At 41.5% G+C, this 17,065-nt stretch overlaps 2 protein-coding genes across 2 annotated transcripts; one reads left to right on the top strand and one right to left on the bottom strand.

The window, feature by feature from the left end:
• Positions 1 to 924: 924 nt before the first annotated feature.
• On the top strand, positions 925 to 7,801 carry LOC131341993 (lebercilin-like protein). The gene is made up of 9 exons (XM_058372701.1): positions 925 to 1,009; positions 2,351 to 2,847; positions 2,931 to 3,068; positions 3,168 to 3,222; positions 4,152 to 4,261; positions 4,341 to 4,422; positions 5,461 to 5,576; positions 5,653 to 5,752; positions 7,337 to 7,801. The coding sequence occupies exons 1-9, from the start codon at positions 925 to 927 to the stop codon at positions 7,708 to 7,710; spliced, it is 1,557 nt and encodes a 518-aa protein (XP_058228684.1). The 3' UTR covers positions 7,711 to 7,801.
• A 158-nt stretch (positions 7,802 to 7,959) lies between these two features.
• Positions 7,960 to 16,332, bottom strand: get1 (guided entry of tail-anchored proteins factor 1). Its single transcript, XM_058418985.1, has 5 exons — positions 16,065 to 16,332; positions 11,516 to 11,681; positions 10,381 to 10,448; positions 10,014 to 10,128; positions 7,960 to 8,929 (listed from the first exon to the last, which is right to left on the bottom strand). Exons 1-5 carry the CDS (start codon positions 16,155 to 16,157, stop codon positions 8,856 to 8,858), a joined length of 516 nt encoding a protein of 171 aa, XP_058274968.1. The 5' UTR covers positions 16,158 to 16,332; the 3' UTR covers positions 7,960 to 8,855.
• Positions 16,333 to 17,065: the final 733 nt, after the last annotated feature.

Genomic DNA, 17,065 nt, shown 5'->3' with positions numbered 1-17,065 from the left:
AGTACTAAGTAGATTGTGTTGCATTTACAGTAGGAATTATTAAAATAATGCTTGTTCTCTAATGGAATATAGATGAGTTGTGTCTAAAATGGCAATACATTTGGCCCAAGGGCCCGAAGACGTCGCATATAAATTCTTAATATATGACTATACAGGTAGGGGTAGTGCCTTTCAAATATCACTTTTTCATGAAATTTTCTGAATAAAGAAGCAAGAGAGAGAGAGAGAGAGAGACAGGGAGGGAGAGAGAGAGAGAGAGCAGAGAGAGAGACAGGGAGGGAGAGAGAGAGAGAAAGAGAGACAGACAGACAGACAGACAGAGAAAGAGATGCTGGTGAGGGAATGACTTTATCGCAGCTGTAATATGTCTCTTGGATGTTCCACTTTATTAAATTTAACTATAAATTGTTAAAATATGTGACATAAACATTGTAATCATGGTGGCTTAGTGGTCAGCACATCTGTCTTGCACATCCAGGTTTGGGCATTTGATTCCTACATCCATCCTTTATGTTTGTGGTTTCCTCCAGGTACTTTGGCATCTCTAAAATGTGTGTGTGTGTGTGTGTGTGTGTGTGTGTGTGTGATTATGCCCTGTGATGGGATGGTACCTCATCCAGAGTGTCCCTTACCTTGTGCTCTGAGTCCCCAGAAATAGGCTCCAGGGTCAGATGGAGAGATGTACTGATAACTGTGTTACAAGCTGTACACCCATGTACTCAGTAGGAATCTCTGGCAAGTTTAGGATGTGGACCAGCTACTGTATGTTTTCACAGCCTATGTTTAACTTGGACATCTCCTGCTCTTACTGGGCATGTTGATGTGGCAAGCTCAGGCTGCCAGATTTGGATCTTGGCTCAGAGCTGAATCTGGCCTAAGCTCCTCAGTCTAAACAGCTTACAGTTTGGTTGCAGAAGTATGAGCATGGCAACAACTGACAAGCACAGTGCATATATCCAGCTACGCTTTAGACTCATGGTACAAAGACTGGGGTCCAGAATCCTCAGCGGTCTGTGATGTATATCCAGACCCTATAGTTTTTATAAAAATCACATGATAGTACATTATAGTTGTAAGTGTAACTGACAAGCCTTTTGTAATCTAAAACTCAATAGTGATGTTAATATTATGTTTTGGAGAATACTGTACCATACATCACTTTTCTTTTCCTTTATTCTTTCTTGCTTTTGAAATCTTAGTGCAGTCATTGCTCTGAGAAAATGCCCAAGGAACACCACAATGATGGATGGCAAGGTGATGATGCAAGCTGTAGAGCAGCTGGCCAAGGTGATGGACATGGAGAATCCTTTAGCACACATTCCCAGAGATCTGCAGATGGCGCAGACTCACTGAGAAAAAATTCAGATCAATCCTGTTTTCCGTCACTGAAAGACGAGGTTCACAGCATTCCACCACTAACCACTCGCAAGAAGTTAACACAAAAGAGCTTCAAAGGTATTTATTTACACAACATATAAAATGACCATCTCAATTATTATATATATGCACTACTCATTTATAGTATGTTAAACAGATTGGGCTGTGCATGCTGGCTTTTAAAGAAAAGTATAATGAAACTTTATTTAGTTGCAAGCTGCCATTCCATGTAGTAAATCTGGGCTCATTTCCTTATCGTCTCTCATTTTCCATAACAGCAACCCTGCTTCTATCTGCTGTGACAGGACGGCATTTTTCTGATAATGCAACTTAACCATAAACAGTCAAAAAATCACCCTTCATCTGTGAATATGACAAGAATTTAAACAGTACTTGTGTGGTACATGATTGTGCTGGTTTGGTTTGTGAGAGACTTAATAACAGCTTTATTATATTGCCATAATGGTATAAATTCGAATGACATCACAACCTGTTAGACCCAGATTATAATAATCAAGATTAGGGTTGTGTATTTCTCACAATATGCTATGTGCTAGATTATAAGAGCTAGATTTAAGTCATTGACAAAATATAAAAAGAAATGAGATGAAGATACTTAGAGAGAGAGAGAGACAGAGAGAGAGAGACACAGAAGTCTAGTGAATTTACTGAGAGCAGTATTGTGTTCTGGGAAGTGTAGTCTGGAGCAGCCATGTTTGAAGGCTGTGATGTGTTCTGGGAAATGGAGTCCATTGACTGCATTTTATTTCAATCAACTGGAACTCAATGGAAAGTAGAAGTATGGAGGGTGATAATTAATACGTAAGGATCTGTGTGTGTGTTACTGTACTTTACCTGGAATGAAGGTTCAGTGAGGCATGTGGCATTGGATATGGAAAATGAAGAGTCACATATTGTGCTTGTTTTATATCACTGAGTACAATGTATTTATTTACATATTGTTCCCCTATAGTTCAAAAGAGAGTAGGGCATGAGTACAGGAGTAACAAGACACCTGTTCTGCCCGCCATCAAACTCCTAGATGGCCCCGGTCATTGCCCAGCATCAGCCCAGCACAGGTACATCGAGCGGCTGAGCAATGAGGTGTGGGAACTGCAGCAGCAACTGCACGCCACCCAGAGAGAGAATCGCCTACTCCAGCGCTTACAGAGCAGACACACCACTGCCCTGCAGCACTTCCAGGACGTCCAGGCTGACCTGCCCCAACTGCTCTGCAATCACAGCAATGAGGTGAAAGCACTGCAGGAGCTTTCACGCAGAGATAAAACTCAAATCAACAATCTCTCCCGCAAGCTGCAGAGCACCGAGAGCACGCTGCTGCACACCCGCGACACACTGCACCGGCTACAGCGTCTCGCCCAGGACCAGCACCTGGAGGAGCGAGAGACCCTGACCCACCGCCTCAGTGTACTCACAGTGGACTTGGACAAGAAGAACAAAAGGATTCAGGTATTGTGTAAAGTCAAGCTGCAGGGATGTGTGTGGAGCAGCAACATCTCTCTTAATGATCTGAATTTTTCAATTCACACCAGGATCTGGAGACAAACCTAGCGCTGAGAACTGAATCGTTTAAACGTCAAATCAGTGCTGAAATGAGAAAGGCGACGGAAGCCCGAGATCTGTCCAGGCATCTGGAGGAAATGATAAGCAATCTCATGCAAAAAATCAAAGTGAGTTTTATATATTAGACAGCTTTTTTTGACCTGCATATTGTTTTATATTATTTTCTTTTATATTGTTTTTATTCATCTGTTTATCCTATGTTATAGGTGATGGAGAAAGAATTGGCGAACTATGATATCTACTCGCATAGATTCCTGAAAGGTAGTAGGAAGCTTACTACAGACTGTACACTTTCTCACACATTGTGACATTGTCCTTGTTTGGTGTGGGACAGATATATCCTTTCAGTGTGGTTTGGGTTCGTTTTTTTCTGTTATGTGAACACGACACCCATACTCAAGGGACTCAGTGACCCGCTCCTTGGCCAATAGTTCAGTATTAACATGGTCAACTTTTGACTAGATAACTATTTGAATAAACAATGAAAATGGCTTCGATATAGTTCCTGAAGTGGGTATATTATATTGGCACACAACAGAAATACACACCGACAGAACAACAGTATGTTTCCAGCAACAGGATCCCACGCTTTCCCAGCCATGCCTCGGGTTTGATTCCCAGGCAGAGAACTGCCCCCCTCCCCAAGGAGGGGTTAACTCTGAGTGTTGCTCCCAAGCCTTGTGAGTTGTGTCAGGAAGGGCATTCGTGTGATAAACTCATGCCAAAAATCAAATAAGTGATGACTCTGAACAAGGAGCAGCCAAAGGACAAATAAAATGAAAATAATCAGTGGTGTTATTTTCCCATAACAACACATTCCAGTGTGTTTTATTTTTCTCATACCACAGCCATTTCTCGACACTAGTCATTTTGTGACCAATCACTGGACACAATCGTATGCAAACTGCTGCTGTGTAAAACCCACTGAACCAAATAAAAAAGATACAGAGGTTCATTCAGCTTCAGTAACCTCTGGAGCTAATCCCAAAAACACTGGGCATGAGGCTTCACACGTATTCATATGGGAATACATCACAAACACACACTCTCACACTTATTTGTGTCGTGCCTTGGTTTGATTTCGAGTAGTAAAAAGGGACAAGGGTCCAAGAATTTGTGTCTTTAAAGTGGTACAAGCTTACACAGTATAGACATGGGAATAACCTTTTTTTCTTTTCTTCCATTTTCAGGGACCAAACACAAATGTGTTCAAACCGAACCACCTGTCATAGTAGTCGAACCTCCTCCCCTTCCAATGCAGATAGAGCATCCACAGGAAGACATGGAGAAGAACACTTGGGTAAAGTTCATGGTTGAATATGTTGCTGCTGTGTGGAATCACTTAAAATGAAATTGAAATACCGTAGTTTCACTTACAGGAGGTTGATGCCAATGAAGCAGCAAAGGAGAGCAGTGAGGATGAACTGACACATGAGGAAAACTTTAATGAGACAACTCCTGGTAAGAGCTGCCAGACTGAGCATGCTGCCGCTGTAGGTGGACTGATACGTGACAATCCTAGCTGTATTCAATTGTCTGATGCTGAGATTTGATTAGATTCTCATGACCTTCCAATCAGCAGCTCACTGCCACTGAGCCACCCTGTCTCAGGCTTTTCAAGTTCTTAATTGCTTAGTTTATGTTCGTTTATGGCATAATGATGCCTGAAAGTCTGCCAGTCCCTCACTGGTTTACTGGTTTACATGTCATCAGGCATAACATTATGACCACTGAGAGGTGAGGTGAATAACACTGATTATCTCCTCATCATGGCACCTGTTAGTGGGTGGGATATATTAGGCAGCAAGTGAACATTTTGTCCTCAAAGTTGATGTGTTAGAAACAGGAAAAATGGAAAAAAGTTTAAAGATTTGAGCGAGTTTGACAAGGGCCAACTTGTGATGTGAAATAGACCACTGGATCAGAGCATCTCCAAAACTGCAGCTCTTGTGGTGTGTTCCCGGTCTGCAGTGGTCAGTATCTACCAAAAGTGGTCCAAGAAAGGAACAGTGGTGAACCAGCAACAGGGTCATGGGCGACCAAGGCTCATTGATGCACGTGGGGAACGAAGGCTGGCCCGTGTGATCCGATCCAACAGACGAGTGACTGTTGCTCAAAACAGCAAAAGGGGGACCAAGACAATATTAGGCAGGTGGTCATAATGTTATGCCTGGTCATTGTATAAACATCGAAAGTGGAGGCAAACTTAAAGATCACAAGTTTTTCACTTTTCAGCAAACACACCCACATGCACACACACTTCTCCTGGCTCCGCCTTTCATTCAAACTCGACCACGCCCCCCACGTCCACAGGAGACATTTAACAAGTCCCCTGTGGCAGTGCTTTGTTACATTCACTTACTTGAATCTGAATCTTCAAGATTGACGGCTTCGTCCTGTCCAGTTTTTAGCAAAGCAAAGCAAAAAAGGCAGCATTTGCACTGCAGTTAAATGTGAAAATATGACTAACCTTCTGTTTTTCACATCTGCCATTTTCAGAAACAACAGAGAACAAACTATTTCTGACTGAACCTCTGATGTCTATAGCACTGGAACCTCCTCCTCTCCCACTGCAGATAGAGTATCCACAGGCAGACATGGAGGAGAACACTTTGGTAAAGTTCATGTTAGAATATATTGCTGCTGCTGCTATGAGTCACTTAAAATTGTACAAGTCTGTGTTTACTGTAGTTTTATTTAAAGGAGCTTGATGCCAATGAACCAGGACCAGACTCTGAGGATGAGCTGACGCAGAAGGAAAATGAGGAAACCTCTAATGAGACACCTCCTGGTAAGAGCTGCCAGACTGTCCAGGCTGCCTCTGTAGGTGGACGGATACATGACGGTCTATTTCAGTACAGCTATACTCTCCATTTATATTTGCTCAGTTGGCTGATGCTGTTATTCAAAGCCGCTTGGTGATGTGAAAAAATTTGAACTCATGACCTTCTAATCATCAGCCCAAAGCCACTGAGCCTCCAGTTTCCTGTCTAATTCCTTCATCATATAATTTTTGGCCCAAGAGAGCAAAAGTTTATGCATCACATGATGATGCCTGAAAGACAGTTGGCTTTGGTTGGGCTTTGTTAATTGTATTTATACCACAGCAATTGTTCTGACATTTCTATAACCCTACCTGTATCACTGATTTACATCAATGCACTTCATTTAATGTGTTATCTTTTTAATAGTAACACAGGGTTATACACTGATCAGGCATAACATTATGACCACCCGCCTAATATTGTGTTGGTTCCCTTTTTCTGCCCTGGCCAATTGAGACATGGATCCCTGAAGGTGTGCTGTGGTATCTGGCACTAAGATGTCAGCAGCAGATTCTTTAAGTCCTGTACGTTGCGAGGTGGGGTCTCAGAGGATACTTTTGATAGATACTGACCACTGCAGACCGGGAACACCCCACAAGAGCTGCAGTTTTGGAGATGCTCTGATCCAGTGGTCTAGCCATCACAATTTGGCCCTTCGTCAAACTCACTCAAATCCTTACACTTGTCCATTTCTCCTGCTTCTAACACATCAACTTTGAGGACAAAATGTTCACTTGCTGCCTAATATATCCCACCCACTAACAGGTGCCATGATGAGGAGATCATCAGTGTTATTCACTTCACCCGTCAGCGCTCATAATGTTATGCCTGATCGGTGTATAATATAATTGAAGCTTTTTTAATCTGCATTTGCTTGATGGACAATACACAAAACCATGTAGATACAGGCCATGACCTTCAGTCAATGCTCACAATCAAGCTTCACAATGGGGGGAAAAATGTGACCTCTGTGACTTTAACCGTGACACGTTTCTTTGTGTCAGACGGGATGGTTAGTGTATTTCCGAAACTGCTGATCTCCTGAGTTTCACACAAGCCTTCTCAAGAAGGTGCATAACAACCTTGTAGAAAATATCACAGTGAGTAGACAAAATGGGTGGTCATAATGTTATGCCTGATCAGTGTATATAGCAAATAATAAAAGTCTAATAATAGACAGCAAATGTAAAACATATAATCACGGAAACTTCGGTAAGTTTGTCTTCTCATTTCTCTGGAACATTAGCTCTGGGGTTTGTTTTTTCTTCGGTCTAACTGACTTCAAGAGAGACAAATTTGATACTAGTAAGGGAATGATCCCAAACATTGACTATAAATGGGGTTTTTTTTGATCAGAAGAGTTTAAGCCTCAGCACTGCCAAGCAAGGCCCTCTCTTTATCAGTGCTGTATCACGGCTGACTCTGTGCTCTGAGTCCAAGTTCGCATACGTTAAGAAGTTTTTTTCTTGCTATAATGTATACTATATATGATGTATATATAATAATACATTATACTATATATAATGTATGTACTTGCCATTTCCTGTTAGATATTACAAAGACAAGTGGCACTGATGGAATCGAGCTGGAGTATAACGCAGAGCAGGAAGAAATAACAGCAGGCCTCACTCAGGATTCAGCTTCTGACGAGCCCAGTTCAGAAGATATCAATGATCAGTTAGATTCCCAGAATTTAGTTAGCACTAACAAGGATACTCAATCTCCAGTCACAATCAGACAGCAGTACACATTTAGAGAGACTGTCCAGAACCTACATAGCGGCAAACCTGCTTATGGAACAAGTCAGAGATCTGGACCAAGATTCCACAGACGTAAAGCTACTAGTAATGTTCTCGACACTGGTACATATGAGCCAACCGTTTTTGCGCCAAGCAATACCAGAAAGAATAAATTGAAGAATTAATAGTTTGGTCAATGAAATTGATCGATTAGATGCCTGATATTAAAAGGCAATAAAAGCTCAGATTCAAAGAAAACAATCTTTTGTCATTTTGCAGACAACATAATTGATGTGTCTTAATCAATAGTTTAGATTTGGTTGAACTGTTAATACGCAAAAAATAAATATGCAAAATAAAAATGCCTTTGTTCAGATAGTGTGTTTATTTACTGAAACTGAACATGGAGCAAGAAGGTCATATAAATTCAAACATCAAGCCAGGGTGCAGTAAGATTTTATTTTCTTTCACAGTGGACCAATGCTACCCCTTTTCAACTGAAAATATAATACAGGACACTGTTCGTGTGCATGGACGATCTCTTTCCTCAATGAAATTTTCCGCAAACAGAATTGTGCACTAAATTAATTACAACACACAGGCACAAAGAAAACCGACAAATACAGCCACAGATCAATAAATATAAAGCAGGTTCAGTTTCAGCTCTCCTAACCACCAGGGATAGTGATGATCACCTGGACACCTTTATTGTGTGACCACATGATGACGTAGTATTTATCACAGGCACCATTTCTACCTAACCGTGCACACGAGAAGATTTCCACATGACCTTCATCGTCCCTGGCTGTTATCCAGTGTTCTATAGAACCAGAGTTACCAAACGTCACTAGTGTTTCCATTGTCCAGTTCTATTCGCTTTAGTTTTTAAGTACAGGAATGTTCATTTCGTTAGCTGTAAATTATTTGGAGGGGGGGGGGCATTTCTTAAATGCACTGATGACCATCTATATATACACAAGTGCAATAAAGCGACACAGCTCTATTTACATTTTAGATCATCATAAACCCCTGATATTAAAAAAAATAATTATTAAAATGATCGATGTGTAATGATGCTCAAGTTGACAAAGTTACAGCAAAAAGCTCATTTTTTCCTTTTTGCTATACAAGAGAAATGAGGGACTAGATTGTTCGGGCTTTCTGAAATTCAACGAGGGGAAATTTGCCAGCCAAAATGTCGCCTTTAAACAGACTGCATAGTTTGGCTCTGCTGAAACGATAGCTCCAATAAGAACATGTTTTTTTTACAAACACTGGTTTGAGATCTTGTTGAGAATTTTCCACAGTTGTAGACGCCTTACAACAGGAATTAGCTAAAAGCATGAATGCCAATGGCTACCACTTTGTTGCAGACCACCAACCAGCACGTTATTCCGACACCACCTGAAAAAAGACAAGGAAATGAGGTTGATTTTAGATAAAAAAAAAAAAACACTACTAATACACTCACCGGCATACGAACGAACCAAACTGAATGCCAGCCAAGTTGCGCACATGTCCAGGAGTCGTTCGAAACTTGTTTGTGCCAGTGGAAAAGCCAAGCAAAGAGAGTTTACGAATTTTTTCTCAATCAGTGAAAGCTGTTTCGGAAGAGTCAACCCACTATACCAACGTTGCCTTCGGCCTGCGTTCAACAGCTACCTGATTTTTCAGCCGTTTTTTTTTTGTTGACAGATTGGTGGTCCGTTCTATTTTTACCCTAAGCTTGGTGGCACGACTTCCTGTGAGGAGCCTTGACATGGAATGCTTGGCTTGGGGTCAGTTTACAAGTAAGCAGTTTACATACGCTTCGTATTGGTCACACTTTTGGGCGGCTGGAACGGATTATGTGCCTTTAAAATGACATCTAAGAAAATTCATTTCACAATGCACATATTCACCTTAAGAACTCACCACCAGGACGAATTAAATGCGTATGCCGAGGTTCCACTGTATAATGGTTTGTGTGTAAGTGTACACTGAACAGGCATAACATTATGACCACCTGCCCAATACTGTGTCGGTCCCCCTTATGCACTGTGTATTCTGACACTAGCATTCTTCATCAACAGTAGCTGTTCTATTGGATCGGATAACACGGGCCAGCCTTCGCTTCCCACGTGCATCAGTGAGCCTTGGCCGCCCATGACCCTGTCGCCGGTTCACCACTGTTCCTTCTTTGGACCACTTTGGATGGATACTGACCACTGCAGACCGGGAACATCTCCAAAACTGCAGCTCTTGTGGAGGTGTTCCCGGTCTGCAAAATGTTCACTTGCTGCCTAATATATCCCACCCACTAACAGGTGCCATGATGAGGAGATAATCAGTCTTATTCACGGCACCTGTAAGTGGTCATAATGTTATGCCTGATCAGTGTATGTATAAATATATATAAATTAATTTTTTAGTCAAAACTCACAATATAACCGTCTGTATTATAAAAAGTCGAATGGAATGAAAATACTACTGAGCCATCGGTTCTTACCTGCAACTCCAGATGGAAAAGCTACAAGTCTTTCCAGTGGTGAAATCCACTTGCTGGGAACCACAGTGACTGGGTCTGCGTAATACTTCCAGATGAGTGAGATCATGAGCACTGCCTGAGGTCATAGAGCAAAACGTGGAGCAGCATTAAACTCAAACTCAGCGAGAAAACACTACTACAGTGTCATGACATGAACAGTAGAGGGATTTTACATCTTGAAGCAAACTGTATATTATACTGCACGGTCTCAGATCACCTCCTTATATAATGCTGTATACAAAGATTTCTTTCCTTTTTGCTGAAATAGTTAATAATTGTGAGCTGTCTACTGAATCTATTTTGTCTTTAAAACAGGACTGAAACTTACCTGAAGGATGTAGAAAATGATGTTGACAATCCATTTCATTTTAGCCTGCTGAGCCGTTCTCGATTTCACTGTATGACAAAAATAACAGGAAAAAAAATGTAAAAAAAAAAAAAAATAAGTACACAGAGATAGAGAGGAGGCCAAAGGTCTGAGACCATGTTTATTGATCTGTTTCTATTTACGTTTTGGAATATTTAAAACTAATAAAGCAAATGTTCACCATCTTGAATATTTTTTAGATATTTTATCATTTACATTTACAGATCCAACTTTGGGATATTGACCCAAGACCCAGGTCTTGAGCCATGACCCTGTCGCCGGTTCACCACTGTTCCTTCCTTGGACAACTTTTGATAGATACTGACCACTGCAGACCAAGAGCTGCAGTTTTGGAGATGCTCTGACCCAGTCGTCTAGCCATCACAATTTGCATTTATAGATTCCTGTTTAAATAAAAGCAAATTTGGGATATTGACCCAAGACCAAAGTCTTGAGTGTTCAGATGACCCTCCCACTGTCCGTCCATCTATTTTCTATGTCCTACACAGAGTCATGGAATGTCTATCCCAGGAGGACTCGGGACACAAGGTGAAGGACACCCTGGACGAGGTGCCAAGCTATCACAGGTAAGCGTCACACACACACACACACACACACACACACACACTACAGAGATGCCAATCAGCTTGCAACGTATGTCTTTAGACTTGGGGAGCAAACCAGAGTGGCTAATAGGAAAAGTCCGAAAGCAAAGGGAGAACATGCAAACTCCTCACACACAAAGAGGAGGCAGGAATCAAACCCTCAACCCTGTAGGTGCGAGGCAAAGGTGCTACCCGTTTTCACCCAGCCACTCTGTGTATCGATGGATAAATTTAAGTTATTTATTTATTTATTTTTTGGCCAGTTCGTTTTTGAACAGCCGCTTGGGTGTGATTTAAACAGTCGATTAAACACCCTGGTATTTTTAGGCACAATATCTTAATTGCACTTTGCTCCAAATAATAACTATACAGCGTGATGTCACCTTGGGTCATCTTAGTGTAATGACAGTAGGTTTTTAGTAATATCTCACTGACTTGTCATTTCTGTCCTCAGCTTCATTTTATGAAACCCTGAGCACGAGGTCTCTTACCGTGAGTTTTCAGCTTGTCCGTCATCTTGTTTATCTTGCGCTCCAGCCTTGCGTACCTGGCGAATTCATCCATCATGCTTATAGACGAAAGCTCCAACCTCATGTTCTGGATTTCTGTTCGCATCTCCATTTCCTGCTCGGCATCTTTCTGCAGGACCTTGGACAGCTTCGCGGGGAAACATTAAAGAAAAAACCTTCTTAAAATTCATGACTATAATTTGAAAGAATTTTCAGAATCACTAAAATAGCAGTAATATCGCTAATATATCAGCCATGTACACAGATTATATAACAGGAAGTGTGTTTTTAAGCATGTACAGGCAATTGTGTTCGTCGGACAGCATGCTATCTCCCCGCTGTCAATCACAGCGACTCTAGCCAATCAGGAGTGTATGCGGAAAAGGGCCTTTCCTAGAACAGAAAGCTTCACATATAGACACTAAAAGAAAACCTGACTACCTGTCTGCGTTTTCTTTGGCAATCAAGCCAGCCAGCTTAAATTATAAATCAAAATCTTACATAGACATAATTTTATCATCAGATATTACATGTGCCTGTACACTGTGGTTGTTGTTGCTCTTTCGGCTGCTCCCTGTTTGGGGGCAGATCATTTGGTCAGCATGTTTCGATTTGGCACAGGTTTTACCCCAGATACCCTTCCTGATGCAACCCTCCCATTTTATCGTGGCTTAGGACAGGCACTGAGTGTTAACTCTTCAGTGGCTGGGTTAGCAACTTGCCCGGGGATCAAATCCGGACCATGGCAACGAGAGCACGGGATTCTGCCGCTGGACCACCAGGAGACTTCTTTCCTTGTACAATGTATTTGTAAATAATCTAATAATACATAATATCTCCTTTGTCTGAAAAGGGTGAGTTCATTTAGGACTTTCATTGCCTGGGTGCTCAGCTGATACACTCAAGCATTACCTTGAGACTCCTTTACTGAAAATGAAAGTCAGATTTTAAAAATATACCATCATGGGTCTCTCTGTATGATAAACGATTCATATTCAGATGCAGGATGAGAGCCCAGTCTTCTGTAAGTCGCTCTGGATAAGGATGTCTGCCAAAATGCTGTATATGGAAATGTAAAAGTCATCATGGCTGCTCTTCACTAACTGGAAGACCAGTAAAGAGCAATACCTGGTGAGTACAGTTCACTCCCTGGAATCACCTTCCAGCATAAGAACGTCTCAAATCCCAGGCTACAAAAATATGGCTTCAGTAGATGATCGATATTCTGGAGTGAACCAGTCAGAGCCTAGATCTAAATCCTACTGAAAGCCTGTGGGATGACTGGTAAAGGGATGAGCCACTCACAATCTGATAGATTTTTTTGCATGGAAGCAAGCGATAAAATTGCCAGATTTGGGATTTATTTCTATTTTTCCACACTTATGTGATGAAGGAGACATGATTTAATCCTTTAAGCTCAACCTACTGTGATTTTTCTTACTCGTGACATCTGTACTTTATTCACTCGGGAAGTTTTTGTTCATTTTTCTTTCAGCCTTGAGCATTATCTGTATAATCCTTTGCCGTACACCTCACTATAAACCTCTTTTCAACTTGCTTTTAGACGATGGATTGCCCAGAAATAAAATCTCTTTGACTATAATCTGACTCTTAGTCTCCTGAATCTTCAGTCTTCTTACTTCTGGTGATACTGCAGTGTTTTTGATCAACTAGAACGATTTCAGATACAAAGTTGTATCATAAGCAAAAGGTGCTTTTACAAAGTATTAGTTAAAGGAAATGTACAACCAGATTGTAATTTCTTTTCCCCATTTTACTTGTTTTCTCTAGAATCATGTCCCACATTAATGTGTGTGAGGGGGAAAAAGGTCTGTCAGGATTTCTCTTGATTTCCAAAACCTGCCATTTCAACATAAGGGGTCTGTGTAAATATTCCCCATTCACTCTAGAATCCTCCCGAGTATATAATTTGCACCAGATGCCTTTATTATCACCACACATACATTAGAGCAGAATATTTTTCTTTACATATGAAAGGGTGTAACATTGGGAGACGCTGCCTGAAGTGAGGGATTGAACCCGGGTCTCCACGGTAGTCTCGATTGCCTGCATTACAGAGAATCAGATCCATACACAGGATATACACCGATCAGGCATAACATTATGAGCAGTGACAGGTGAAGTGAATAACACTGATGATCTCCTCATCATGGCACCTGTTAGTGGGTGGGATATATTAGGCAGCAAGTGAACATCTATCCATCCATCATCTATACCCGCTTATTCCTAATTAGGGTCAGGGGGGTCTGCTGGAACCTATCCCAGTGCACACAGGGCGAAAGGCAGGGGTACACCCTGGACAGGTCACCAGTCCATCACAGGCAAGTGTACATTTTGTCCTCAAAGTTGATGTGTTAGAAGCAGGAAAAATGGGCAAGTGTAAGGATTTGAGTGAGTTTGATGAAGGGCCAAATTGTGTTGGCTAGACCACTGGATCAGAGCATCTCCAAAACTGCAGCTCTTGTGAGGTGTTCCCGGTCTGCAGTGGTCAGTATCTATCAAAAGTGGTCCAAGGAAGGAACAGTGGTGAACTGGCGACAGGGTCATGTGCGGTCAAGGCTCATTGATGCACGTGGGGAGTGAAGGCTGGCCCGTGTGATCCGATCCAACAGACGAGCTACTGTTGCTCAAATTGCTGAAGAAGTTAATGTTAGTTCTGATAGAAAGGTGTCAATACACAGTGCATCACGGGTCAGGGCAAACTGCTGAAGAAGTTAATGCTGATTCTGATGTGTCAGAATACACAGTGCATGATGGGTCAGGGCTGTTTGGCAGCAAAAGGGGGACCAACACAATGTTAGGCAGGTGGTCATAATGTTATGCCTGATCAGTGTATAAAATCCTCCAAATACACCTGTATCATTTCCTGCACTATACAGCTCCAAAGAAAATTAAGAGACCACTCCCGAATTTGTTTCTGAAATCAGCATCTCTACACGTATAGCAGCCATTTTATTCCAGTGTCTGTTGAATACCAATTCTGATTAATGAAGTACTGAATCTTATTTAACAAGGAAATAAAAACCACTGCTGCCGTCATCACGATCCTCTTCCATTAGGACCAGCTGGATGGCAAAAAACTGTGCTAGTATGTACCTCAAAAGTAACTGGAGTCAAATAATAATTATTGACCATGCCAAAAGAGTTGAAAAGAAAGGTTTTGAGTGAGGAAAAAGAAGAGTTCAATTCTGTCTTTAATGTCTGATGGATACAGTGCCACGTTGCTTCCATCCTTAAAATTACAAAGACTAAGAACAAGGTCAAGCTGCAGACATTGGAGACAACAAAGCTGGGATAGCCGCCAAATCATTCAAATGTCAATCAAACAAGCGTAGGATGATATCAAGTGACCTACAAAAAGAATGGCAAACGGTAGCTGGGGTCAAGTGCACGGGAAGGACGGTTCAACAGGCTGGGCTGAAGTCATGCAAAGCTAGGAAAACAGCTTTTAATTAATGAGAAGCAAAGCTGAGGTTTGCAAAAGATCATGAGGAGCTTTTTCCGGAGCTGTATCTTGTGGTTTAAAATATTTGTCCTGCACAGGGTTGCAAGGATCCGCGAGTCTATCCCATGGGACTTGGAGAAAAGGGCAGGGGACACCCTGGACAGGATGACAACCAATCACAAGAGCACAAACACACACTACAGACAATATAGAGATGCTATTCAGCCTACAACATTTCTCTTTGTACTGGAAAACTCAAAAGAAACCCCAAAAGCACAAAGAGAACATCCAAACTCCACACACACACACACACACACACACAATGCAGAAATCGAACAATATTTTCCCACCTGATGTGAACAAGTCTCTGTATCTTTTTTCTGCGCATGCGCTGTATGCTTTCTAGGGTTAGCTGTAAGAGCACGAGACTCTAATTTATTTATTTTCTTTCTTTCTTTTTTTTGGATATCGTGTCTTTTGAAAGAATGACAATAAAACAAACTCAACTAAAAAAAAACACGATGGAATATGATTTGCTTTTACAAAAATACAAAAAAGGCCGAATTCAGGAAATTTCACATTACCTTCATTCACGCCTTAACAGCGCTCGTGCTCGCTGAAAGGTGCCCGCGCGGGCACGAAAAGTGGATTTTATGTGTCTTTAACGTCTCATAAAAAATATAAACGTATTCAAAGTTTCATTAAAAATATTGTTTTTTTATCTTAGCTGCCCATCATATAATAAACAGCACGGGTTTTTAATAAGCAGCGAAAGGCACATGTGTATTAAGAGCTTCACGCGCAGAATGACATTTAAGTCTGTAATTCTGTACTAGTATAAATGTAAGTGTTAGAGATTACTAAACTGAAAAACTGAATTATAATTAGTCCTAATTAAACTATTTATAATATGAATAAATGATGTGCAGGTGCTGATGGAGAACCCCTGACATGCATGCAGTACAGGCTCATTACACTTTAGGGCAGAGCGCATTCTTACATGACAATAAAAAAAAATCAACGAGCCTCTCAGAAAACTGTACTAGAAATCACTTCGCTACTTACAAGTGAGGAAATGGAGGGTAATAGTGTTTTGACGATGTTGCACAGAAAAACCGAGCTCAGGACCAGCAGCCAGTTGTATCCGGAGTCAGCCATGTTCTTTGTTTATGAAGTCTTCAGGAACCCGGCGGCAACTAGGACTCGGGAGGAGGCAGGGCGACGTAAACCCGGAAGTGTGCGTCGTACGGTACTGCCTTCATAGTAAAAGGGAGTTTTTATTTTGATTATGCAATAAAGCCATGCGCTATTTACAGATTGATAAAAAAATGTGTTTTCACTTCAAGCACGTCGATCAGAGCGGTTGCATATCACAAGAGAAATTCTACCCCATTTAAGAGATTTTATTTGTCCGCACACTAATGCAGAACCGTCCGTGGCGCCATCTTGGATAGGGCAGTTTTCTAACAGGAGTGCGACTTTAATTGAATTTAAAGGGTCAACAAATATGTCCTCCAAAAAAAGGATCATACAGTTCATCAGGAGTTTCTGTAGGAACCATGGCAGGGTTAGTACTGTGGGCCTTATTGCCAAAGGTTTTGGGAATTCAGGTGTTGTTTTTCAGGGGTTGGGATCGGCCCCTTAGTTCCAGTGAAAGGAACTCTTAATGCATCAGCATACCAAGACATTTTGGACAATTTCATGCTCCCAACTTTGTGGGAACAGTTTGTGGATGGCCAATTCCTGTTCCAACATGACTGCACACCAGTGGCAGGCCATGCATTTCACACCTAGGCCTTCACTGGTGTCCTTCCTGAATTAATCCACCTCTATAGCATCATTATGACGCCACGGCAATAGATACTAATCAACTGCTAATTAATAAGAAATTAGGCTACAGTATTTCACACCTCACAAGGAATAGTCAATTTTATTATGGTTACTTTTCTCAAAAAAGACATTCTTGATGACGTGTACTGCAACCTCCGGAGGACGCAGCATCTGAAATGAGACCCAGAGAATATAGAAACACTGTATAACAGTGCGTCGTGTCACAGGCTCTTGTA

The sequence above is a fragment of the Hemibagrus wyckioides genome, linkage group LG20, assembly GCF_019097595.1.
Source record: "Hemibagrus wyckioides isolate EC202008001 linkage group LG20, SWU_Hwy_1.0, whole genome shotgun sequence".
Lineage (NCBI taxonomy): Eukaryota > Metazoa > Chordata > Actinopteri > Siluriformes > Bagridae > Hemibagrus > Hemibagrus wyckioides.
Note: the sequence above shows the minus strand (reverse complement) of the source record. Positions and strands in the feature narration are given on the sequence as shown.